The sequence below is a fragment of the Apostichopus japonicus genome, chromosome 17 (assembly GCF_037975245.1).
Source record: "Apostichopus japonicus isolate 1M-3 chromosome 17, ASM3797524v1, whole genome shotgun sequence".
In the NCBI taxonomy this organism is placed as follows: Eukaryota; Metazoa; Echinodermata; class Holothuroidea; order Aspidochirotida; family Stichopodidae; genus Apostichopus; species Apostichopus japonicus.
The window spans coordinates 4,215,001-4,240,548 of record NC_092577.1 but is presented as its reverse complement, the minus strand read 5'-3'; the positions used below and the strand labels follow the sequence as shown (position 1 = coordinate 4,240,548).

The window sequence follows — 25,548 nt, the reverse complement described above, 5'->3', positions numbered from 1 at the left end:
CCTATCAAATGGATAGACTGTAGTCATCAGTCTGTCACCATGGCAACAGTCTAGCTACGGCAGCAGTCTGTCACTATGGACATAAATTACGTCTTACAAATAATCAAGAAGTTGATAATGTTATTATGAATTCACCTTCAAAGTCATGTGAACTTGACCCATTACCTACATACTTGCTTAAGAAATGTATAAATGTGATTGTGCCATATATATCTATTATCATTAACAAATCCATTCAACGAGGTGTGTTCCCTGATAGCCTTAAGGTTGCACATATTCGGCCACTTCTTAAGAAAGATGGCTTAGATAAAAAAGTTTTAAGAATTACAGACCAGTGGAAAACCTAAAATTCTTGGGGAAAACTATTGAACGCATTATTTCTAGTCGCATTACTGATCATAAGAATAGGCCTACCAATGATGTCTATGATCCATTTCAATCTGCTTATTGAGCTATTCATGGTCTTGAGACTGCTCTACTTCGAGTAAGCAGCGATATACTTTCTGAAATGGATAATGGTAGAATAGTGGCTATGGTCCTTTTAGATTTGAGTGCCGCATTCGACACTGTGGACCATGAAATTCTGCTTTCGCGTTTGAATAGTTTCGTGGGTATAGATGCTGTTGCTCTGGAGTGGTGCAACTCATATTTAAACAGGCGACCTCAATATGTTTGTATTGGGGATGAATTATCCAATCCTGTATACATGGAATATTCAGTTCCGCAGGGTTCAGTCCTTGGACCCCATGTGGTTCCCTATTTATACACTGCCAATTCGTAGAATTTTGACGAAGCACAATATTTCATATCACGTTTATGCAGACGATACCCAGATTTACATTGATTTCAGTCCTTGTCAAGATGAGAGTGTTAAAGCCATCAGATGCCTTGAAAGTTACATCAATGATATCCGATTGTGGATGAGACGTAATTTTTTGAAGCTTAATGAAGAAAAAACTGAGTTTTTGCTTTTTGGTTCTTGTCATCAGCTTGCTAAAATTAATATTCCATGCATATCAATTGGTAATGTTCAGGTTCGCCCTTCCACTCATGCGCGTAATCTTGGTGTAATTTTTTATTCCAATATGTCTATGAAACGCCACATTTCCAAAATAACAACAAGTTCTGCTGCATTTCATCTCAGAGGCATCTACAAATTACGAAAATATTTAAATGATAAGGCAACTGAACAAATTGTACATTCTTTTATCACTTCAAGGTTGGATATGGGCAATTCTTTACTTCTCGGTCTTCCACAAGAACAGATTCATAGACTCCAATTAATCCAGAACTCAGCTGCAAGTATTGTAACTCATTCTCATAAGCATTGTCATATCCACCCTGTCTTAAAAAAACCTGCAATGGCTACCTGTAAAATATCGTATTATGTATAAAATTCTCCTTATTGTTTATAAATCACTTAAAGGACATGGTCCAATGTATATTTCTGACTTGTTACGTTTTTTGTCCCCTCTCGTAATTAATCCGGCTCTCAATTTTTTATTATCTGAAATTAAGTCCAAACATTCTTGGGGGGTAGGTCATATATTGTTTCTGCCCCTCGCTTATGGAACCAACTTCCCTTATAAATCAGACAAGCAGCTACTCTCTCTAACTTTAAGAAGAGCATCAAATCCCACCTAATGACAAAAGCGTTTATATGATCTTGTACAATTAAGTTTTTCTTTTGTCATTGTTTTGTATTATTCTGTATTATTTGTATCATTTCTAATTGTACATTGCGACATGAACATTCTTTGAGTGGTGTGTGCGCATTATAAGTCGTATTATTATTATTATTATTATTATTATTATTATTATTATGGCAACAGTCTAGCTACGGCAGCAGTCTGTCACTATAGCAACAGTATCAAAGTGTAGGCTAAAGGGAAATGTCATTACAAAAGTTACGGCACACCACACAAAATAAAATCCAAAACTCTGTCAAAGTTGACAGCAGAAAAGTCAACACATTCACACAGAGAAGATGTAAATACGTGAAAATATCGATAAATGACGATATCACACACCGCGGTGCGTGTTATCTATATTATATTAGAGGCGTTTGGACGATTTGATCTATCTTTATGGCTTAACCAGTCATAAATGTCTCCAACTAGCATTGGGAGTGTTCTCCCTACCCCCCCCCAACCACTCCCTCCCCTTCCACTTCCTCCCTAGATTGAACTCTCTTCCGCTGCCTCTGTGAAAGCACGCTTAGATACCCATCATTCGATAATATCAAAGTTAAAAGGCATTGAAAAATCGCCCCAAACCGCGTGCGGCCATCTGAAAAAGTTAACTTTCTGTTGCTTGCAAGTGACGTTTTGTTCGTGTCGCTACAAAATGCAGACAGTAATGAAACGTGATACCTTAATTGTTATCTTTAGCTGGACCTGAGATGTATGGCGGGCCATCAGTCTCAAATCATCGGAGATCGACTTATACCGATTTAAATCGACATATACCAGTTTCCTTCGACTTATACCAGTTTCCAGCAGCTGAAATTGACTTCTACCGATTTAAATCGACATATACCAGTTTCATTCGACATATCATCGATTTAAATCGACATATACCAGTTTACTTCGACATATCATCGATTTATTTTACTTATCATCGATTTAAATCGATGATAAGTAAAATAAATCGATGATATGTAGAATGAAACTGGTATATGTCGATTTAAATCGATGATATGTAGAATGAAACTGGTATATGTCGATTTAAATCGATGATATGTAAATTAAATCGATGATATGTCCATTTAAATCTACATCTACCAGTTTAAATCGATGATATGTTGAATTAAGTCGGTAGAAGTCAATGTCCGTGGACTTATACCAGTTTCTAGCGTCTCAAATTGACATATACCTATTTAAATCGACATATCATCGATTTAGCTCATTAACATATTCCAAATCCCGATTTCGGTGATGATTGACATGTGGAGAAACATCACGTGTAGTCACCTGACAAGGCGGGCGAATAATTTAATAGTTCCAAAATTACGAAGCTAGCAAGGGTGTTCATCATGGTTATGTCAATGATAATTATGAACAATTACTTGCAAAAAGATTTCGGTGTGACAACTTTATGTGGATGGCACCAGCAACATTGAAAGAGGCAATTCCCCTTTCAGACCAAGCTCAATCTAAAGGCATCACTTACAATCAAAGGAAGCAAGTATTAATGAGGAACGAGGGCATCTGGGTTAACCTCTCCTGATATGCCTGTACTTGGCACCACAGAAGAGATTTCGCAGTACTCGAACGAGGGCCGCTTTATGACGTCATTTGACTTTGAATACTCGATCGACGAGGAGGTCTCATTCAACATCTTGGCCGTTGATTCATCACTTGGGATGAGCCAATCGTTCGCCTACCACAGCGAGGAAGAATTTACACAGCCAAAGTTACAAATATACAGAAACGGTAACTTGGCCTCATGAATGTCCAGCTGGATTCCAACTCACCTACACGATGGAAGAAATTACCGAAGATCAGGAACTGCCTGTCCAGTTAATCTTCGAACGTTCCGGGGTAAAATGGACCGAGGTTAGCTGGATGAAGGCTTCTCTGCAGAAAATTATTATGACGAAAGATGACTGTTGCATCTATCAGGATGCAGATCCATCTTGTGACAGTGAAACCCTCGCGATGTGCCCTAACTCATTCCTAGTGGATGCCGATCGTGTCGAATATCCACTTGGCGTGCCGTTTGGTGACGAGTAAATACAGATCTTAGTCAATTATTTCTAAACACAGCATGTATTTAGCTAATTTACTTAATATATTTTTTGGAACTTGAAGTACATATGTTACTATACATTTAAAATCATTCTGTGAAATTAAGAGTAGCTCTGGTGTGTGGGACATGGATAAGTTATTTCATTGAGACATAGACACATAGATGTAGCCAAAATAGCCAGCGTGTTGCACGATTTAGACGTCTATAATAGTAACATACGATTAGAGGCCAAAGAATGATAATCAAAGTTCATATATTATGTATAACTTGACCCTTCCAACGTTTGCCGAGGATACACGCGAGAAGTTTAGTCTTATTTGTGTCCGATTATGAGTACAGTGGGCAGTGTGAAAGTAACCCCAAGTAAAAGGTAAATGTGACACAAAAAAAATGGTGATGAGATGTTCATTTGCATTATTTACCTAATAAATGTTGTCAAAAGCAATCCTTAATTCAATGTTTTACATCTTTCGATTTAGATGTCATTTTGTTGCGTAAATCAGTGAAATGATCATTTAGGAGGGCAACTGGGATTCCTGATCTTTTGAGGGACGACAAAGTGAAGGTTAATCCGGAGATTATATATATATATATATATATATATATATATATATATATATATTTATATATATATATATATATATATATATATATATATATATATATATATATATATATATATATATATATATATATATATATAGGGTGTTCCGAAAGTTCGTTCCCTAGCGCCCATCTTCCCTTCAGCATCTCAGCCATACTGCAATAGCCCCCTAAATTTCAAACCATCTGTAATACTCGGTACGAATTGCCTACGGAACACACACTGTAACGAACTCAGTGAGTTATTAACTTTTCTTGTACGGACACACAACGCACACTTGGTGAATTGAATAGGTACACAAACCTCAACGCATAACAGAAACTGACTCTATTACATCTAAACATATATATGTAGCCTATATAAAACAATAACAATCACCGTATGCATGGTGTTTAGTGTATCTTTAAACATCTTTTTAAAAAAAAATAGGGAGAGGGCGGAATATATATATATATATATATATATATATATACCAATAAATAAATAAAGAACAACACACCGGAAAAATTCCACTTCACGACCGGTTTCGTCCTTTTGGGACTCATCAGGCGAAGGTAGGAATCGAACCCCCGGATCTTATGTCCGAAGTCCGTATGCCACTCGACCACAGTGATTATACTGGTGTGTGAATGCGTATAAATTGGCTTTGTATAACTGTCATTGAGTGCGTATTACCAAAGTGTTATGATTGTAAAGAGTGCACCCCTGGTTCTTTGAATCTGACAATTTACACAGTATAAGCAAGCCAAGCCGTAAATAAGAAATGAATGTGCATGGTATGACAGATGTATAGTAAATAAATAAGGAACTACACACCAGAAAATATGTAGATCACACAGAAAATATATAGATATATATCACAAAAGAACTGTTATAGTTTCGAAAGGGGAAATTTTTTTTGAGGAAAATGAACGTTCGTTTGAGCAACAAGAACTTGAGTTTTACCAAACATTTAGCCTACTTATCTATTATCAACGACATAAATATTACAAAATGGTATTAATTCACTAAATTTGTGTGTTTTTTTCTTTTCTTACGAAACTCATTTTTGTTCCGCCCGCTGAACTTTTAAGTCTCTTACAATGTGACTTGTTGCCACTCTAGATTGAAGGCCCTACATAGGAGGTCAGAAGATATATTGTATTGAATTGGGCACGATCGGCCGTATGTCGACTGCAAGTTCTCGTACAGTTCCTGGGGACAAGATAACAATTTTTATTTAAAACAAAATATTCTTGCAAAGACCTAAATATTTTGGACACCTTACATTAAATTTTCTACAGTTTTTGCACCAAGATGTGACACGGAAGTACTTGCCTCACATAATTGCCCATATCGAGACGGCTATTTACGTTTTCTATTTATGAGTTTTATCGGTAAATTTCAAATAAAACCATCTATATTCGGGTCAACTGCATGACTATAGTCTCATGTTTCGTTACTTGGCCTATTCTAGGACTTTTGTTGTCCGATCTACAGGGACAAATTGCTGTATGTGACCTTTTTCATGGCTATATGAGCTAAGAATTGCTGACATCAGCCCCTAGACCTTTCTTTGAAATGTTTCATATTTTGGTCTTGTTTCCTTTCCTGTGTTTAATTTATGGCTACTGAAACAAGATGAAGACGTACACTTTACCAATCTTCAGACTGCCAATTGTACCTTTGTTATTTGCATAATAAACCTTTCCATAATTAATTACGAACGATCTCCAGGGTTTCAAACTCTGTCAAAAGGTTTGACAGTTATTAGTTGCTATGTGGCCTAACTATAAGCTAGAGCCAGAAGTACTTGTTTGGTCTAAGGCCAATTAACCAATGAATTCAGTTATTGGGTATGGCCACTCGTTAATGATCGAACCTCGAACCTCCCGATTGTTGAGCCGCTTTGCTTCCAATGCCACCACCTTTAACCACTCGAGCACACGTACAGCACCGGTATGAAGTCAATACTGAAGAAAGCAAATAGAAACATTGAAGTAAAAGATGACTTGACTTTATTTTTCCTGTCTCTCGTTGACCGAGCCCTTATGATACAAAGACTTGTTGGGTGTCAAAAAGGAAATAATTAGCAATCAAAACATGCTACACTCAGGGGCGTAGCGAGCGGGGGGTGTGGGGGGTGTCACACCCCCCCAATAATTTGGTCGCTGTCGGCAAATTTTGGGTCTGTCGGCAAAAGGAGAAAAGGTGAAGAGAGCGGAAGGGGAAGAAAGAAGGAAAGCTGAATAGAGAAAAGGAGAACGGGAGCTTCTTCCGTGCCAAATTTGCCTTAAAATATGCACCAGATTGCATCTAAGGACGTTTCAAAACTAAAAATTTTCCAAAGGGGAGGGGGTCTACCCCTACCCTTAGACCCCCCCATTTCAGTCACCACTTCCAGATCCGTCGGCAAATCAAATTTGACTTAAAATATGCACCAGATTGCATCTAAGGACGTTTCAAAACTAAAAATTTTCCAAAGGGGAGGGGGACACCCCCTCCCCTTAGACCCCTCCCCCATTTCAGTCACCACTTCCAGATCCGTCGGCAAATCAAATTTGACTTAAAATATACACCAGAATGCATCTAAGGACGTTTCAAAACTAAAAATTTTCCAAAGGGGAGGGGGAGACCCCCTCCCCTTAGACCCCTCCCCCATTTCAGTCACCACTTCCAGATCCGTCGGCAAATCAAATTTGACTTAAAATATGCACCAGATTGCATCTAAGGACGTTTCAAAACTAAAAAATTGCCAAGGGGGAGGGGGACACCCCTCCCCCATTTCAGTCACCACTTCCAGATCTGTCGGCAAATCAAATTCTCCACACCCCCCCAACATAAACCCCTTCGCTACGCCCCTGGCTACACTTTAGATACATTTTAAAACCAGTGATGACAGGGATATTCTCGGTTAAGCCTGAAACATTGTCATTAATGTAACCATGGCACTGCAGAAAACCAGGGAGAGGAGAACGTTTAAAACTGTGGTATACCCAAATTGGAATAATGAAGCAACTCGTTCAACACATGTAGGTCTATCCAATAAATCAGTGAACCAGATCAGCAATGGCTATACGTATAATAACGTGTCTTTAAACTTCTACCACTAAACTTACTTTTCTCACTTCGGCTGTAGGAATCACCAAGCCTATAGACTTGCTGGATTTAACATTCACTTTGGTAAATCTCTGTCTGAATGATCTAGCACTGCCGTTAAGAAAGAGAAATGTAATTTGACCCCACCTTCCCCCATCCCCCTCCCATCAGGGACAACTGCTCTACCTGCCCTGTGGTTTTTCTTTTCTTTTCATAAACACTATCTGGTGCGTTGGATATAAGATAAAGAACAATGAAGTTAAAGTAAAATGCCATCAACTCTTTATTCAACCTTAACAATAGAAAATTGCGCCCTCTAGTCTGGATGCCTTGATAAACGTTAAAGTGTTAATGGCATATGGTAAAGTATATGATTTGGTTGGTAGCATTTAAGTGGGCTGTCGTTTTGCTTGCAAGGATGACATAATGCGGTAAATTAATGTACTGAATATGTGTGCGTAATGACAACTATCACTGCAGAACGTCCCGCCGGTTATAAACCTTCTTTATGCTTGTATCAGTGATAGCTCATTAAATCATACGACGTTCATCAGTCACAGTGGCTGGAAATCTTATTCTAGCATACAGGTCAGAGGTCATCTCCTCAGAAAACAGACCTGGTAAGAATCAGAAGCTCTTAATTATGCAACGTGTCGCGCGAATCCTATGAAATGTCGAGGATAGTATACAAAATACATAAAATATCAGTAGTTTATTTGTGCATCATTCGTTTGTTATGATGTTCATTTTCGCAGAGCTTGAACAAACAAGGATATATTATATAAATTGTATAGGTATGATACACATATTTTGGAAAATATTTCTTGATATAAACAATTTGAAAGATAATCCTTGGCCCGAGATGGAAAGTTTCACGCTTCACACGTTGGACAATATGACGAGTTGCAAAACAAAATATTAACCGAGTTCGAGGATCGATCATATATTACTTGTTAGTTAATGAACTCTATTACTGACTAAAGAATTGAATGTAAAATATTTACCAAAATAAGCTAATGAAATGTTATTGATTTCTTGTCAATATAAAAACTATATATACAATACGCTAAAAACCTTAAAAGTAAATATAAACCAGCATTTCTTCATATCTGATCCTCAATTGTATCCATTCGTGATTTGTGTTTTACTCTGGTGTGTATTTATTATTTAAACAACATATGCCCCTTGTAATTACCAAATGTACTCATCAGAAATCATATTTCCGGCTTCGCAACACCTGACCATGGTCTCAAATACAAGTCATCAGCTTAGGTCAGATTGATAAGAGAGCACAAACCAACTAAAAAGCGTTTTCAGTTCACAGTATAAATATTTTTATTGAGTAACTGCAACGTTATTTAACATTGTTGCTATAGCTGCTATATTGTTTGATGAAAATTATTCGCTTCGAAATCTGACGTCTCTATAAGTTAACATATTTCAATATCTAAAGTGATTCTACATTGTGCACAACATCCTGAACTTTTTGAGTTATTGAAGAAGTTTTTCCATTTCTATAATAACTGGCAGGAAATTGTTTTATATTTTAATTTCTCAATTTATTGCCTATTAATGTATACAAATTATGATAATCCATAAATGAAGAATCTAAAGTAGAAAGTTTATCACTTGATAATGTTCTTGATAATGTTAACGGTCATGGCTGTTTAGCTCAGCGTATGATTCCTACTAATATTGCTGATTCTTACTTCTATGTAAGAACTACAATTTGTAGCATTTAAACTACAAACTAGAAAATATTAATTCTTTGCGTTAGTTGAAAAGTTCGTATTCGATAACTAACATACCTCTTGTCTTGGAGGAACTCATTCAAAATTTATACATGGCACAAGTCTGATATAATAACTGCTGAGGTAGTCACAGGCAATGTTAAATTATTAAAGTAAAAGTACAACAAACAACAAAATTTCAAATACAGCAACATCAATATGTATATACGTATATATTATATATATATATATATATATATATATATATATATATATATATACTGTTTATATATATATATATATATATATATATATATATATATATACATGTGTATATATATATATATTTTATATTTAATATATAATGTAATGCATTGAATTGAATTGACTAAAATATCTTAGATAATCAAGGGTAAATGAAACTTGTAGAGTTTCCCTGAATTTGAAGTCGCCAGTATTAACTTTTCTTCACCTCCAGTAACAATAGTTGTAATACAAGATGCGTCAGAGTCTACTGATCGACTCAAGAGTTGCTCTCCGCCGGTAGGCTGATATCCTACTAAGATACAAGTGCATTCATGTGACTTGTATGATGACCATAATATATAGATGTACCCATTTTGGTCTACACAAATGCTACAAGGCGAACAATTGGAATCAAAGATCTCCCTCGGTTTTGTAAACTCATACACTATCTTACTGTTACGTCCCTTCACGGACACTGCATATGCTCTCCCTTTCATCGTATCGCAGATAAGAAAATTGTCGTCTATGAAAGCGATTTCCTGTGAGCAAGTGAATGTATGTGGTAATTTGACGGTATGTATGTATTGCAGTAAACAATTAAACACATACAAAGCTGTGCTGTTCGTACCGATGACTATCCATCTCTTTACATGATGTACTGCCACACACAAGACCACCCTCTCTGCTGGGTAATAGGCAATCACATCTTTCATGAGTTCGGTACATCTTGTGCCCTTGAACCAATCATAAATGACAACTTGACTGAGTCCACTAACCACTACAATGCTTTCTTCTGATAATACATCGTAGCAACTGCTGTTGGACCTGATTGAATCATTTCCGATAAATGTTTGAGACAATATTTTACCCTCAGCACTCAAAATGGTTATATGCGTTTGTCCTTCTCCCTTAATATTACCTGCTACTACGGCAGTATCTTTGCAATATCTTATGCACTGAATAGAATGACATTTGCGATTAAATCCTTCAATTTGGATGACAGACATTGCCTTCTCTGCAATTCCTTCTCTAGTAGCTTCCTTTGCGTCTAGATCTACTTCGATCACTTCGCCTAGCGTCTCAAAACTTGGGAATTGCCTTTCCGTATCTGCAATCAAGGGATCAATAGCTGCTATTACATCAGGAATGCTCTGTACACTGTCCAATCATGCTTTGTGGTCAGAATGCTAGAAGCTGTAAAAGTCAAATTTTGAAATCTCTTGATTATGTTGTCATAGTAATCCGAAAGTTCTCTAATATTGTCGTGACTTTGCTTTTGATGTACCTTCACCAGTTTCGTTTTTTCATCAAGAAGACTCTGTAAGCTCTCCAGCTGTTGACATCGTTTTGCAATTTCGGCTTCGTTTGCTTTCTGAAACTTCTTAATCTGTTTGTCGGTACTTCTTGTTTTCTCAGCACAGACTTTCTCGTGTTGCACAACAAGCATCTGTATTTTTTCTTCCAACTCCTTCTTATTATCGCTGATTTCTTTCCGCAGAATCGCAGTTTGCGTATCCTTCTGCATTTTGAAATCATTTTTCAGTTTGTCTATTTCTCTGTTTATCTGCATTTGTTCTCTTTCAAACTGTGACTTGATCACCTGCTCTCGTCCACGTGTGTTATCTTCCAGCTTTGTCCTCTTTTCGGACATTACTCTTGGCATATCGTAGACTTTCTCTTTCAGCTCCATCAATGTCCCGAGGCTGTCAGCCAGTAGTTTCCTCTCCGATTTCGCTAATGACGTTACTTCCTGCAGGTCGTGTGCTTTGTGCTCTCCAAAAGCTCCGCAAACCATGCAGATCGGTAAACTGTGACAAGATTTGCAACATAACTCTGTCACCTTCTCAGGATGTGTATGGCACTTAGGGGCATCCTTTAGTGAGTCCAGCTTTGCCATACTCAGGTTGCTATCTGCGACATTACACAGCTCCAAGACGTGAGGACGATGCTCTTTCACAAAATTGTTCTTCATATGAATATCACGACAACTTTGACAGAGGAAGTCGTTGCACTTAAAGCAGCATGCAGTAACTGCAAGATCAAGGCTACATCCATAGCATTTCTTGATAATATCCGACTTCAAAGATTTCTTGAAGTGGACGTATTCAATAATGCTGTTTACATAAAAATCTGTCTTAAATCCGTCTTCCGGAACAACTGTGGTTTGCTGACATAGTGGACATTTCAACTTTTCACCAGCTTTACCTATAAGTGTCTCCAAGCAGGCGCTGCAAAATCGATGAAGGCAGGGTTGTAATTTCGGGTCTTTAAACTGCTCCAGTCAAATCGAGCAGAGGAGGAAATTTTCATCAATATCATTTAAAACGGTTGTGTTGGATGCCATTTTGATGCAAGCTGAAAAGAAAATACCAAGTAAGAATAATTGCATTTTTAATAAATATCAGCTCATAACATCGAAGAGAGATCTTGAAAAGAAGAGGCAGAAACAAAAACAGACATAAAGCAACAAGCTTTTGTGACTCCTTGCCATATAATTGCTCAAATGTCTTATGATTGGAGGGCACCGGCGTTAACCACTGAGCTAGCACTCCACGAGCTAACACTCCAATATCACTAGGGTTCTTGCACTCACCAAGCTGGATCTACATGCCAAGAACAAAGTTCAACAAAAATGTGTCGCATTTACAAAGTTTTCAGGTTTTGACCCATGTTGACTTCAAAGGCTCAAATGACCTTTGAACATCATAAAAAAGAATATGGTTCTTGTAACCATAAGTTGTATGCACAAATTGCACATAGCAAGTATGTAAGTTAATCCAAAATGAACATTTTTGAGTTAAAGTGTTTACAAGCAGGCGTCAAATACACACATGCTCACACACATATGCCATCACCATCACGTATATTTCTTAAAATAATAGTCTCAAACTACTCTTGAGAAATGAAAAACTAGAAAAGAAATTCAAGGATTGCACTCTTGTCTATTTACAGACTGGAGAACGAACTCTTGGGAACTTTTCTGGGAAAAGATAAAACTTTTCAAAACATTTACCAAAAACTGTGCGGCATCAGTGTCTTGTGTAAGTTGGCCTTCCTTCAGTGACCCACTTAGAAATATGGTGGCCATTGGTTTACAATAGCAGTCATTGCAATTGTTAAGCATACATGTAGGTCCATGTACATGCAACAACTATACTTTATAATGCATTCAACTTCCATAAAATTAACTTAGCCCTATTTGTTTTTATATTTATATTCTATATTTATTTATGTGTTCTGTTTGTTATATTTTGTATGTGTTATATGTGCAGGGATCCTGGGGAGAACACTGGTTCACCAGTGACAGGATCCCTGGTTTCGAATAAAGTTAATAATAATAAAATAAAAATGGCAGGTTGACTATTCTGGTGTAACTTGCATGTATACGTAAAATCTCACAAACATAATTGCCTTGCTCTTTACACCACACTCGATAAATGTACCAAACCAGAAAGCCAATAGGCTTAGTGATTCCTTACAGTTTTATATGAGAATGTTAAATGTAACACTGCACACATTGGCAATAGCCACAAACTCATAATGGTTATTGTTGATTGCTAGTCTCGCACTTATCCTACCCGACAAAGCGTTTGGCTAGGCCTAGCCACTAGTCTTACGTTACCCATCTAGCCTAGGCTACGGCTACCCTGGTCCCTAGGCTTACCAAATGCTAGGCAATCATAGATATTCACATATCTTAAGACTTACTTTACCTTTATTCCAAAGGTTGCAAGAGCCCTGCATTAATTTAATAAATGAAATGCATTCTTAAACCACTTCCTGTCCGCGTAGATTTTCTAGCTGGTGAACCTTCACGCAACGTTGCAGTTGGACGTAGCGACGGAACCTATTGACAATGAACGTCATGGAATTCCCCTGACTTGACGCAGCGATTAAAGGGACAATGTACTTTTGTCACGGAAAGACGAACGGAATGAAAGTGAACGGAATCCAGCGGCCAAGTAGACGTTTTAGTACTCATATACAACTGAGCACCAAAGTCAACAAAAATAGAAAGTGCATGGTCTACAATTTTGCACCAGGAACTATCAGACTGCCATTAAAGGGTGTGAAGACTCGAGCACAAAGAAACGTCTCATGCCGGTAATCTGACCTAGTTTCGAATGAGGTGTAACAGAAGGGTTAGATACCACCATCGATCCCAGAAAATACACACACAGCTTGTTACGGTCGGTAATTAGACACTAGTGTACAGTTATACATACAGCTACGGTCAATACCCACAACACAGTGTACATAGCAGCGATGGACATCTCAGGTCTAGATTAAAGATAACAAGGTATCACGTTTCTGTCAACCACGATTCATCGCAGGATTCGGATTTATCAACAGATTCATCACCGGATTGAAACGGTATCTGCACATGTTTGTCTGATGAATCTGTATAGCGCCATATTAACTACCGCTGCAGAATTAGAAGAAGTACATATACTCAAGTTTCTTACGCAAGCCTATCTGTTCTGGGTTGTTCTTAATTATATGAATTCGTATTTCGCAATAACGAATTATTATTCCGTAATTAAGAATTAATCTTATTATTTCGTAATAACAAAATTTTTATATTCGTTACCACAGATGTCAACAAGACTGAAGTGAAATCTCGAGTCTTAAAATATGTCAGACCCGGGTCAGAGTGGATTCCCACATTATTCTGCTTATAAATCTACATTTTCTGAGATGGAAATATGAGGAAGTTGTTTCCATTTCGATCAGGCTTTCATCAGTGATCGTGGTTACATGAAGTGGTAGGCCTTGTTTCGTGGGCCGATAGATAACACAGACACGGTGATTAACGTTAGGTAAGTATATTGTGACGTTCTTGAATTACACACGAGAGCTACTCTACCGGGGTGCATGCAATAACCTGATCGACTATGCGATGATAATAGATTAAAGATTGAATCACGTAACATCTTTCTCCTTTTATTTTTTAGCTAATTAAAGTAAAATGTTCGGATTGTCAGAGTTCAAGACAAAATGATTTCTGGGATTACTAATTGCAAGGGTAGCTCCAATTACACTCAAAAATCAATAAATCGACAAACTTCAAAATCGAATAACATAGAACAAAATTACAGATCCAAACGGTTCGTCTTCCTGATGATCCTTCCAGCCCTGGTTTGGTATGGTGGTGGTTCGGGTGGTTTTAGTTGTTCGGTGATGGTTTCTTTTGCCTCGTCTGGTTGGACGTCATCAGGCGGATGTTCTTCACATGGCTTATGGGATGATCTCAGGAATCTCCTTCCTCTGCGGAATTTCCTGCCCTTTTCTGTCTCGACCTCATATGACCGGGATGTAATTGCCTTTGTCACGGTCGCCTCCTTCCATTCTTTCTGGCCTGTCTGTATTGGTTGCATACGTACAGTGTCACCAACATTTAGAGGTTTAAGTGTCCTCCTTGGTGTTAATCGTTGTGCAACCTCGGATTTCTTTGAGTCCATTTGCCGCCAGATTCGTTGTGAATTGTTCGTGCCCGGTTGAAGTAGAGAGGCAGTAGATGGTACAGAAGTCTTTGTCCGTCTACCCATCAGTCGTTGTGCCGGACTTGCCTCGACACCTTCAGTTGGTGTATTTCTGAAGTTCAGTAACCCAATGTACGGGTCTTCCTTCGATGCACGGCATTTTGTAAATAGCCGTTTGGCAGTTTTAACAGCTGCCTCTGCTGCTCCGTTAGATTGGCTGTTTCCTGGGCTTGACTTTTCATGTCGAAAATCCCAAGTCTTGCTAAAGTGCTGGAACCTTTCGGATAAGTACTGCGGCCCATTATCACTTATCGCAACGTCAGGTATGCCATGCCTCGCGAAGTGATGTTTCAACTTGGTGATGACGGCTTCTGATGATGTCTCAGTCAAGCAGTCAAGCAGTCAACCTCAAAGAAACTGCTGTAGTAGTCAAACAGTGATCAAGTAGTCTCGGCCACAGAATGAGAACAGATCTGTGCCGACCTTTTCCCATGGTCTGTTCGGGACTGGGTGTACAAACAATGGCTCCGCTGCTTGTTTGTCACTAAATGTTGAACAAGTTCCACAACTTTCGATAAACTGTCGGATTTCTGCAGACATACCTGGCCAAAACACAAGTTCTCGTGCACGCCTCAGGCAAGAGTTAATGCCTAGATGACCAGCATGTACTTTGTCCTTTATCTGGGATCTCATTGCCGCTGGAATGACGATCCTTTCTCCACGAAGAACAACTCCATCTTGTACAGTTTGCTCATCTCTGTAGCTGTAATATGGTGTAAGAGATGGGTTAAGACCTCTTTTCTCGGCCGGCCATCCCTTCACTATTACCTCTTTTAGCTTCTGAAGGCAAGCATCATTTTGTGTAGCAACACGAATTTCATCCAAACGTGCGCTGTTGACTGGTAACATTGCAACATTGTTGACACTCTCTATATCAGCGTTCCCTGATCCTGCCAGTGGTGCTCGTGACAATGTGTCGGACAGAATCATCTGGCTGCCTGGTCTGTACGAAAGTTCAATGTTGTACTCCTGGGTTTGAAGCAGAAGTGATTGAAGCCTTCTCGGTGCCTTGGAGAGTGGTTTCTTGATGATTGAAACCAGAGGTTTATGGTCAGTAATAACATAAACCTGGCGTCCATATGTGTAATGATGGAACTTCTTTAGACCATAGCTGACTGCGAGCATCTCTTTCTCGATTTGTGCATATCGACGTTCAGTCTCTGTGAGAGTCCTGCTGGCATATGCAACTGGTCTACCGTCTTGGAGCAAAGCAGAACCCAAGCCATATTCACTTGCATCATTTTCCAGCATTAAATCCTTTTTTGGGTCATAGAATGCTAATACTGGAGAATTTTGTACCTTCTTCTGGACTTCTTCAAAAGCTTTCTGTTGACTTTCTGACCAATTCCACTGTGTGTCTTTTTTGGTCAGATTTTGAAGTGGCTTTGTTGTATCGTGGAGGTTGGGAAGAAACTTTGCAAGATAGTTTACCATCCCAAGATACCTTCTTAATTCTTTCAGATTGGACGGAGCTTGCATGGCGGTGATGGCTTTCACCTTCTCTGGATCGGATTGCAAGCCATTCTTGGTTAGCCTGTGACCTATGAATGTGATTTCATCCAGTCTTAGTTCAAGCTTATCCTGGTTAAGCTTGATCCCTTGTTCTTGGCATCGTTTCAAGAACTCTTTGAGATTTTTGTCATGTTGCTCTGTATCTTTGCCATGGATTATGACATCATCGGCAATGCACACTACTCCATCTAGACTGTCCAGTGCCTCAACTAGCTTCTTTTGAAATATTTCTGAAGAAACACATAGGCCAAATGGAAGACGTTTCCATCTGTACCTGCCATAGCTGGTCTGGAAAGTGGTCAATAGACTTGACTCATAGTCTAACTGAACGTGCCAGTATCCCGATGATAGGTCTGCTTTTGAAAATACTCTGGATTGACCAAGTTCGTGTAGGGTCTCTTCTAGGATTGGCAGTGTGTAGTGTTCTCGCTGTAGTGCTTTATTGAGCTCCCTAGGGTCAATGCATATTCTCAGGTCTCCATTTTTCTTTAGTGCGATGACCAGTGCACTCACCCACGGTGTCGGCTCATATACCACAGCAATGACGTCAGCATTTACTAGCCTATCCAATTCCTGCTTTAATTTGGAACGGATAGCTAGTGGTACCCTCCTAGTTGGCATCACGGTTGGTCTCACATTTCCATCAGTTTTTAGAGTGACTAGGCCTGGCAATTTGCCTAGCTTATTTTCGAACACTGACGGGAACATACCTACATCTGTGACTGACATGACCCTCTGCATGTTTTCAGAATTTATTTGAATGAGTTTCATCTGTTGTGCTGCTTTAAGTCCTAGTAACGGAGTTAAAGTGTCCTCTGTGACAACAAACTCGACTGAGTATGCCTTGTTATTGACAGGATTTTTGATGACTAGTCGGGTTGTACCTTTTGACTTGATTTGAGTACCATTCCACATAGTCAGGGTCTTTAAATCACCTGTCGTAGCACCAACATATTTCTCAGGTACCGTGTTAACGGTTGCACCTGTGTCGATTTGGAAAACAACGGCTTGATTGTTTACCTCCATCTTGCATTTCAGATCTTTACTCTTTGTTTTGATTACATTAATCCATTCACAGTCTTCAGATTGATAATCAACTTGATTAACCTGTTTTGACTGATTTTGGCTCCTTTTAGTGTTTGCTGACCTGCATTTCTTTGCAAAATGATTTTCTTTGCCACATTGTGTGCACAATTTACCCCAGGCTGGGCATTCTTCTTTTTTCCTTCGGTGTGACCTTCCACAATACTGGCAATTGTGGATCATTGGGAGAGTTTTCTTTTTGTTGTCGGCTTTGACATTTTCTCTTTTCTGTTGAACTTTGTTTACGTTCTCTAAATCCATTGATTTCATTTGGTTAGTTGTCGCTTCTGCGGTTTTACAAATGTCTATTGCTGTTTGCAGTGTCAATTTTCTAGTTTGAAGTAGAGTTTTTCTAGTATTGGGGTCAATTATACCCAAAACTAGCTTGTCCCTTATCAATGATTCTTCCAACTCACCAAAATTGCATGTTTTGGCAAGTGTGCGCAAATTCGCAACGTATGCATCAATGGTCTCACCTGTGTTCTGGTCTCTTTTATTGAAAACATATCGTTCATAGGTCTCGTTACACTCTCCGATGAAGTATTCATCTAATTTCTTTATGATGACTCTAATATCATCCTAATCCTCCCCGTCTGTAAACGTTAGACTGTTATATATCTTCACACCATTGGCTCCAATGCAGTGTAAAAATACAGCCTTTTTGTATACAGTTTCATGTTTATCTAGCTGGGTGATGATACAGTACCCCTCAAACATCTGTTTGAATAGCTTCCATTCTTCCGCTACCCCATCTTTTAGCTGAAGAGGCGGTGGAGGGGCAATGTTTGTCAAAGGGCGAGGTGGGGGATGAACGTTTCCAGAACTACGACTCATTCTCGTCGCCTCCGTAGTCGTCTCTTCGGAGTCTGCCATTGTGTAGAGTGTATGCTACTACTCGTCAATATTCGCACAACGGATACCTGTACTAATGTTCACGGCGAAAACCTGTTTGATGAAGACAGTTTTTGTATAATATTTACGACTTGAACAGTTCCGACAATGTATTTTTCGGTTTGAATATCGGAACAGCGTCCTTTAAACAACCACAAACATCGCTGCCACCATGTTTCGTGGGCCGATAGATAACACAGACACGGTGATTAACGTTAGGTAAGTATATTGTGACGTTCTTGAATTACACACGAGAGCTACTCTGCCGGGGTGCATGCAATAACCTAATCGACTATGCGATGATAATAGATTAAAGATTGAATCACGTAACAGGCCTAATGCCTTGTTAGAAGTAAGTTTGTACGGTTTTATTCCTAGGCTGAGCGTTTTATTGCGGTAGTAACACGTGCGCTAAAGATCCATTAATGAACCTAAAACACACTTAGATGAATCCTAGGTAAATCTGAATCCTGGGATGTATAGTGTGATGAATCCTGTGATGAATCCTGTGATGAATCCTGTGATGAATCCTGGGTTGAATCCTGGGATGAATCCTGTGAACAATCCTGGGATAGCTTCAGGTTGGTCTGTGTCAAGTCAGGGGGTTCATTGTGAATAGGTTCCGTCTCAATGCCTACGCGGACTGGAAGCGGTTTAAGAATGCCTTTCATTTATGATATCAATTCAGGGCTCTTGTAACCTTTTGAAAATAAAGGTAGAATAAGTCTTAAGGTATGTGAATATCCAGATTTGCCTAGCATTTGTTGAGCCTATATGGTAGCCGTAGCCTAGGCTACTAAAAGTATAGACTAGTGGCTAGGCCTAGCCAAACGTTTTGTAGGGTAGGGTAAGAGTGAGACTAGCAATGAACAATAACCATTGCTTCTTGTGTAGACCACAGAGACCCGTAGGTTACAGATTGTTGAACAAAAACTTATCTCTAAATTGTATTTCTTACTTGGACGGATGCATTGAATCGTATCAGAAATGACAAGAATATCATAGGCTACTGTATATACACTGGTAGGCATTTTGGGTATACTGTAATGTATGGAGGTCATTAGAGGTCTGAACCTTTCAAAATCAAAAACATTTGACAATAACCTTTCTTGTATCACATCAAATGCCAACACGGTATGTGCAGTAGGTCAAAATCTTTAAACCTAAGGTAATAATTTAGAATCCGTACCATTTGACTACCCGATTAATTCATTTGGAACTCTACCCCTTTAATTCATTCCAGCGAATCATTCACGCGACGCACCTATTCACTGACTGTTATTCTATTGATTTGGGATTATACAGTTGTTATTCTGCCGATTCGAAGTAAGCTTTCCCATTCATATGGTACGGATTCTAAAGTTAGGCCAAACCGAATACATGACACACCTTCGATTTAAGCAAATATTGGATTAACCATTATGAGTTTGTGGCTATTGTCAATGTGTACAGTGTTACATTTAACATTCTCATATAAAACTGTAAGGAATCACTAAGCCTATTGGCTTTCTGGTTTGGTGCATGTATCGAGTGTGGTGTACTGCAACATAGTGAGGCTACTATCTCCCAGACTGACGAAAATTAAGTTCACATGGGTTTACCTGGTAATGTCCTATAAAGAGCAAGGCAATTATGTTTGTGCGATTTTACGTATACATGCAAATTACACCAGCATAGTCAACCTGTCATATTGTCTATACAATTTAATGTAGTACAGAGCAGCCATCAAAATACATTCAGGCCCCACAACCCATGTTTGTTTTTTGTTTATTTTTTGTGTTTACTTTGGACTAGATGTTACCAAAACAGCTCGAGCAACAAGCAAAAAAATCTATAAATATATGATATCTTGTATAGCCTGCAACTCACTAAAATAGACGCCCCTCCTTTGTTCATTCCCTGTTATTTGCAGATCATCAGTATTTAAAGGGGAGCATCACATTGACTAACATTTACATTAGTGCACATGTACAATCAAGTTCATAAGGACACATTCAATGTCATTTGAAAATTCAGAGCTGGACCTCAACATTTAATTCTCCTACATTAGCTCTCTGATTATAGTTTAAAGAAGACATTTTAATTATTTAAGTTTAATATTGACAAATTGACCTGTACTATACCACACCAAATGAAACAGATATGGTAAGAGACTAGTTACATGTAAATATGTCATATCATAATTAGGGGCTATTTTCTGCCATATATGATAATAGCTCTCACAGGCTGTAAACTTGGCCATTAAAAATGTCATTGAGTAAAGCGAACAAGGTAACTCTTGTTATTATATTTCATATCTGCATGTTGTAGTGACAGCTAATAATGTGTACGTACTAGAACCACCCACCATATATAATTGGTCTTTTTACATTAGACTTCATACCTTGATTTGAAACAAATATTTGATTTGTTGATGGTTATCACTTCCCTTCTTTCGTTTGCTGGGTTAGTTGTTTGCTGTTGTTATATACAGTATATAGGGCTAAGTTAATTTTATGGAAGTTAAATGCATTTATAAATTATAGTTGTTGTACAGTATGTACATGGACCTACATGTATGCTTAACAATTGCAATGACTGTTATTGTACACCAATGGCCACCATATTTCTAAGTGGGTCACTGAAGGAAGGGCAACTAAATTTAACGACACTGATGCCGAATAGTTTTGGGAAAATGTCTTGCACAATTTCTTTCCCAGAAAAGTTCCAAGGGTTCGTTCTCCAGTCTGTAAATAGACAATCTTGAGTGCAATCTTTGAATTTCTTTTCCAGTTTTTCATTTCTCAAAAATAGATTAAGACTAATATTTTTTTTATTCCCTACCGGAGGGGATAGAAATATACGCGATGGTGATTGCATATGTGTATGGGCATGTGTGTATTTGACGCCGGTTTGTAAACACTTTAACTCAAAAATGTTCATTTTGGATTACCTTACATACTTTCCATGTGCATACAACTTATGGTTACAAGAACCATATTCTTTTTTAAGATGATCAAAGGTCATATGAGCCTTTGAGGTCAACATGGGTCAAAACCTGAAGACTTTGTAAATGCTACACATTTTAGTTGAACTTTGTACTTACTTGGCATGTAGATCCAGCTTAATGATGAGTGCAAGAACCCTAGTAATATTGGAGTGTTAGCTCATGGAGTGTTAGCTCAGTGGTTAAAGCCGGTGCCTTCCAATCATACGTCCCCAGTTTGACTCACTCCAAGATTAATGTATGTCGTCCAGGTACAGAGTTGTTGCGATTGACAATTGATAATCGAATAAATCCAATAATTTTGACATATTATGTGTGGGGGTTCATCAATTAAATATGCTAATTAGCTAGTGTTCAAATACTGATGTCCCGTACGTCACAATTTTCAGCACTTTTTTTCAAGTTTTGATATGGAGGAACAATTTTTTTGGTGATATTCTATAAAGTTCTAATTAAGAACATTGCTCAACAAAATCCATCGCAAAAAAATTGAAATAATATTCACTGCAAATCTAATTATCAAATTTAAAAATGTGACGTACGGGACATAGTGTGGTGGAAACCTTGTATTTACACATAATAAACATGCATGGGCTCCAATGGGGACCTCTACTGGAAACCTTCCAAAGCTTACAAATTTATTTTGTTGAAAGCCGGTAGTTGCAACTTATAATCCCTGCATGCCTGAAGAGCACATTATGGCACCAAGTAAACTATTGACTGATGACCACCAACAGCACAAGTGTTGTTCAATAAACTAACGGGAAGTCAATTGTGTGTGTGTGTGGGATACAGAATCATCTACAATGCTATTCAACATTGACATTGAATGAGGATGACTTCAAGAATGTTGAGTTTGCATTTCAACATTTCGTAGGCCTAGTGTGAAGTGTGACTATCATGACTGTGCAACAATGTTCTTGTGTCCTGAACTTAGATGGTAGACATTGAGATTTTTAGTTACAAGTGTAGAGTTTTGCTCGCCCAATTTTTGCAGAGGACAATCACTCATGAGTTTGTTCAATAACCAGTATTAGGTCTATAGAGTTTTCTCTGTTGTACTAGTTTCATAGATGGACATGACATGGACGTTACTGTGGACATTTTGGTATGTTTTGAATGGGATGGATCATATTTCAACTTCAGGGTCAATAGTGGGGAGTATATATGATACAGTGTTGTACAGTATATACCAAAACAGTTTTGCACCACAACTTTGCATCTTGAATCATTTGTGGTCTAACAAAGCTAGAATTGATGTCATTAGTATTTGGTCTGGTAACCAGGTTTAGGTCTATAGAGTTTTCTTTGTTGTACTAGTTTCATAGATGGACATTACGTGGACGTTACTGTGGACATTATGGTATGTTTTGAATGGGATGGGTCATATTTCAACTTTAGGGTCAATAGTGGGGAGTATGATACAGTGTTGTACAGTATATTCCAAAAGAGTTTTGCACCAAAACTTTGCATCTTGAATCATTTGTGGTCTAACAAAGCTAGAATTGATGTTATGAGTATTTGATGTATGTGTAGAGTAGATTAATACTTTACTCATTCCATGTTTTATGTATTGGAATGATCTCACAAGTATAGTAACTGCTCTTTTCCATATCCCAGAAAGAAGGAAATATGGCATGAAATTACCAATGACATTGTTCTGGAATATCCAAATTAATGTTTCTATGTAGAAATCAGCTTGTTATGGTATATTCAGGAATAACTATATGAGTTTTCATACTTAATTTGTATATGGACAAATTGTCCCGTACGTCACATGTCCCGTACGTCACAGGACAATTTTCATTTGTGTAATCACTGTACTGGAATGGCTTCATATTTTTTTCTAATATGTTACAGCTCAGCCCTTGGAAAGTTAGGCTATTCACTAGTGATAACAGCTTGATCACTGGCCTCCTAATTTCAGAGGGGTTTCAGCTTTGCTTTGCAAAACACAAAATTCTCTGGTCCCGTACGTCACACTGTACATTAATTATGATGGGACCTAATTAAAGCAAGTGTAGGAAATCTTCATGAGTTTGTAATAAAGTAGCAGCAATAATAAATATGAAAACCTGAAAAAGTTTCTGGAAAATAAATTTTTATAACTTTGAGACACATTTAATTCTCTGAAATGTCCCGTACGTCACAGTGCAAATAGCTTGGACCTGCCCACCAGTGAATTAATTGGTTGAAGCACTCAAGTGAGTTCTACAAATACTGTAAGAGCTGGAAATATCTGATTGTTTCTGCTTCTTACTGAATTCTTGGATAAATTTAATTCACTTGCTCTACATTATTCTGTGAGTTAAGCGAACATTTTAGCAATTATATAGCAAGGAGTCACAAAAGCTTGTTGCTTTATGTCTGTTTTTGTTTTTGCCTCTTCTTTTCAAGATCTCTCTTCGATGTTATGAGCTGATATTCATTAAAAATGAAATTTATTCTTTCTTGGTATTTTCTTTTCAGCTTGCATCAAAATGGCATCCAACTCAACCGTTTTGAATGACATTGATGAAAATTTCCTCCTCTGCTCGATTTGTCTGGAGCAGTTTAAAGACCCGAAATTACTACCCTGCCTACATCGATTTTGCAGCGTCTGCTTGGAGACACTTATAGGTAAAGCTGGCGAAAAGTTGATATGTCCACTATGTCAGCAAACCATAGTTGTTCCGGAGGACGGATTTAAGACAGATTTTTTTGTGAACAGCATTGTTGAATACGTCCACTTCAAGAAATCTTTGAAGTCGGAAATTATCAAGAAATGCTTTGGTTGTACCCTTGATCTTGCAGTTACTGCATACTGCTTTAAGTGCAACGACTTCCTCTGTCAAAATTGTCGTGATATTCATATGAAGAACAACATTGTGAAAGAGCATCGTCCTCACGTCTTGGAGCTGTGCAATGTGGCGGATAGCAACCTGAGTATGGCAAAGCTGGACTCACTAAAGGATGCCCCTAAGTGCCATACACATCCTGAGAAGGTGGCAGAGTTATGTTGCAAATCTTGTCACAGTTTACCGATCTGCATGGTTTGCGGAGCTTTTGGAGAGCACAAAGCACACGACCTGCAGGAAGTAACATCATTAGCGAAATCGGAGAGGAAACTACTGGCTGACAGCCTCGGGATATTGATGGAGCTGAAAGAGAAAGTCTACGATATGCCAAGAGTAATGTCTGAAAAGAGGACAAAGCTGGAAGATAACACACGTGGACAAGAGCAGGTGATTAAGTCGCAGTTTGAGAGAGAAAAAATGCAAATCAACAGAGAAATAGACAAACTGAAAAATGATTTTAAAATGCAGAAGGATATGCAAACTGCGATTCTGCAGAAAGATATTCGCGATAATAAGAAGGAGTTGGAAGAAAAAATACAGATGCTTGTTGTGCAACACGAGAAGGTTTGTGCTGAGAAAACAAGAAGAACCGACAAACAGATTAAGATGTTTCAGAAAGCAAACGAAGCCGAAATTGCACGACTATGTCAACAGCTGGAGAGCTTACAGAGTCTTCTTGATGAAAAAACAAAACTGGTGAAGGTACATCAAAAGCAAAGTCACGACAATATTAGAGAACTTTCGGACTACTATGACAACATAATCAAGAGATTTCAAAATTTGACTTTTACAGCTTCTAGCATTCTGACCACAAAGCATGATTGGACGAGTGTACAGAGCATTCCTGATGTAATAGCAGCTATCGATCCGTTGATTGCAGATACGGAAAGACAATTCCCAAGTTTTGAGACACTAGGCGAAGTGATCGAAGTAGATCTAGACGCAATGGAAGCTATTAGAGAAGGAATTGTGGAGAAGGAAATGTCTGTCATCCAAATTGAAGGATTTAATCTCAAATTTCATTCTATTCAGTGCATAAGATATTGCAAAGATGCTGTCATAGTAGCAGGTAAGACAGAAGGACAAACGCATATAACCACTTTGAGCGCTGACGGTGAAATATTGTTTCAAACATTTTTCGAAAAATATGATTTAATCAGATCCACCAGCGCTTGCTGCGATGTATTATCAGAAGATAGCATTGTATTGGTTAGTGGACCCAGTCAAATTGCCATTTATGATTTGTTCAAGGGCACAAGATGTACTAAACTCATGGAAGATGTGATTG

The 25,548-nt window shown here is 38.3% G+C and overlaps 2 protein-coding genes across 2 annotated transcripts in view; one reads left to right on the top strand and one right to left on the bottom strand.

The window, feature by feature from the left end:
- Positions 1–9,498: 9,498 nt before the first annotated feature.
- On the bottom strand, positions 9,499–21,541 carry LOC139984331 (uncharacterized). The gene is made up of 2 exons (XM_071998211.1): positions 21,523–21,541; positions 9,499–11,763 (listed from the first exon to the last, which is right to left on the bottom strand). Exon 2 carries the CDS (start codon positions 11,378–11,380, stop codon positions 10,544–10,546), a length of 837 nt encoding a protein of 278 aa, XP_071854312.1. The 5' UTR covers positions 11,381–11,763; positions 21,523–21,541; the 3' UTR covers positions 9,499–10,543.
- Positions 19,041–25,548, top strand: part of LOC139984303 (uncharacterized) — an 8,587-nt gene continuing 2,079 nt past the window's right edge. Inside the window, exons 1-2 of the mRNA XM_071998166.1 lie at positions 19,041–19,169; positions 23,893–25,548. The exon at positions 23,893–25,548 is cut by the window's right edge and continues 2,079 nt beyond it. Coding sequence (XP_071854267.1) covers positions 23,904–25,548 — 1,645 coding nt within the window. The 5' untranslated portion in view covers positions 19,041–19,169; positions 23,893–23,903. The remainder of the gene's footprint in view (positions 19,170–23,892) is intronic.

Bases quoted from the DNA above. Each gene is read 5' to 3' on its own strand.
- LOC139984331 (XM_071998211.1), bottom strand. From the start codon at position 11,380: ATGAAGAACAATTTTGTGAAAGAGCATCGTCCTCACGTCTTGGAGCTG.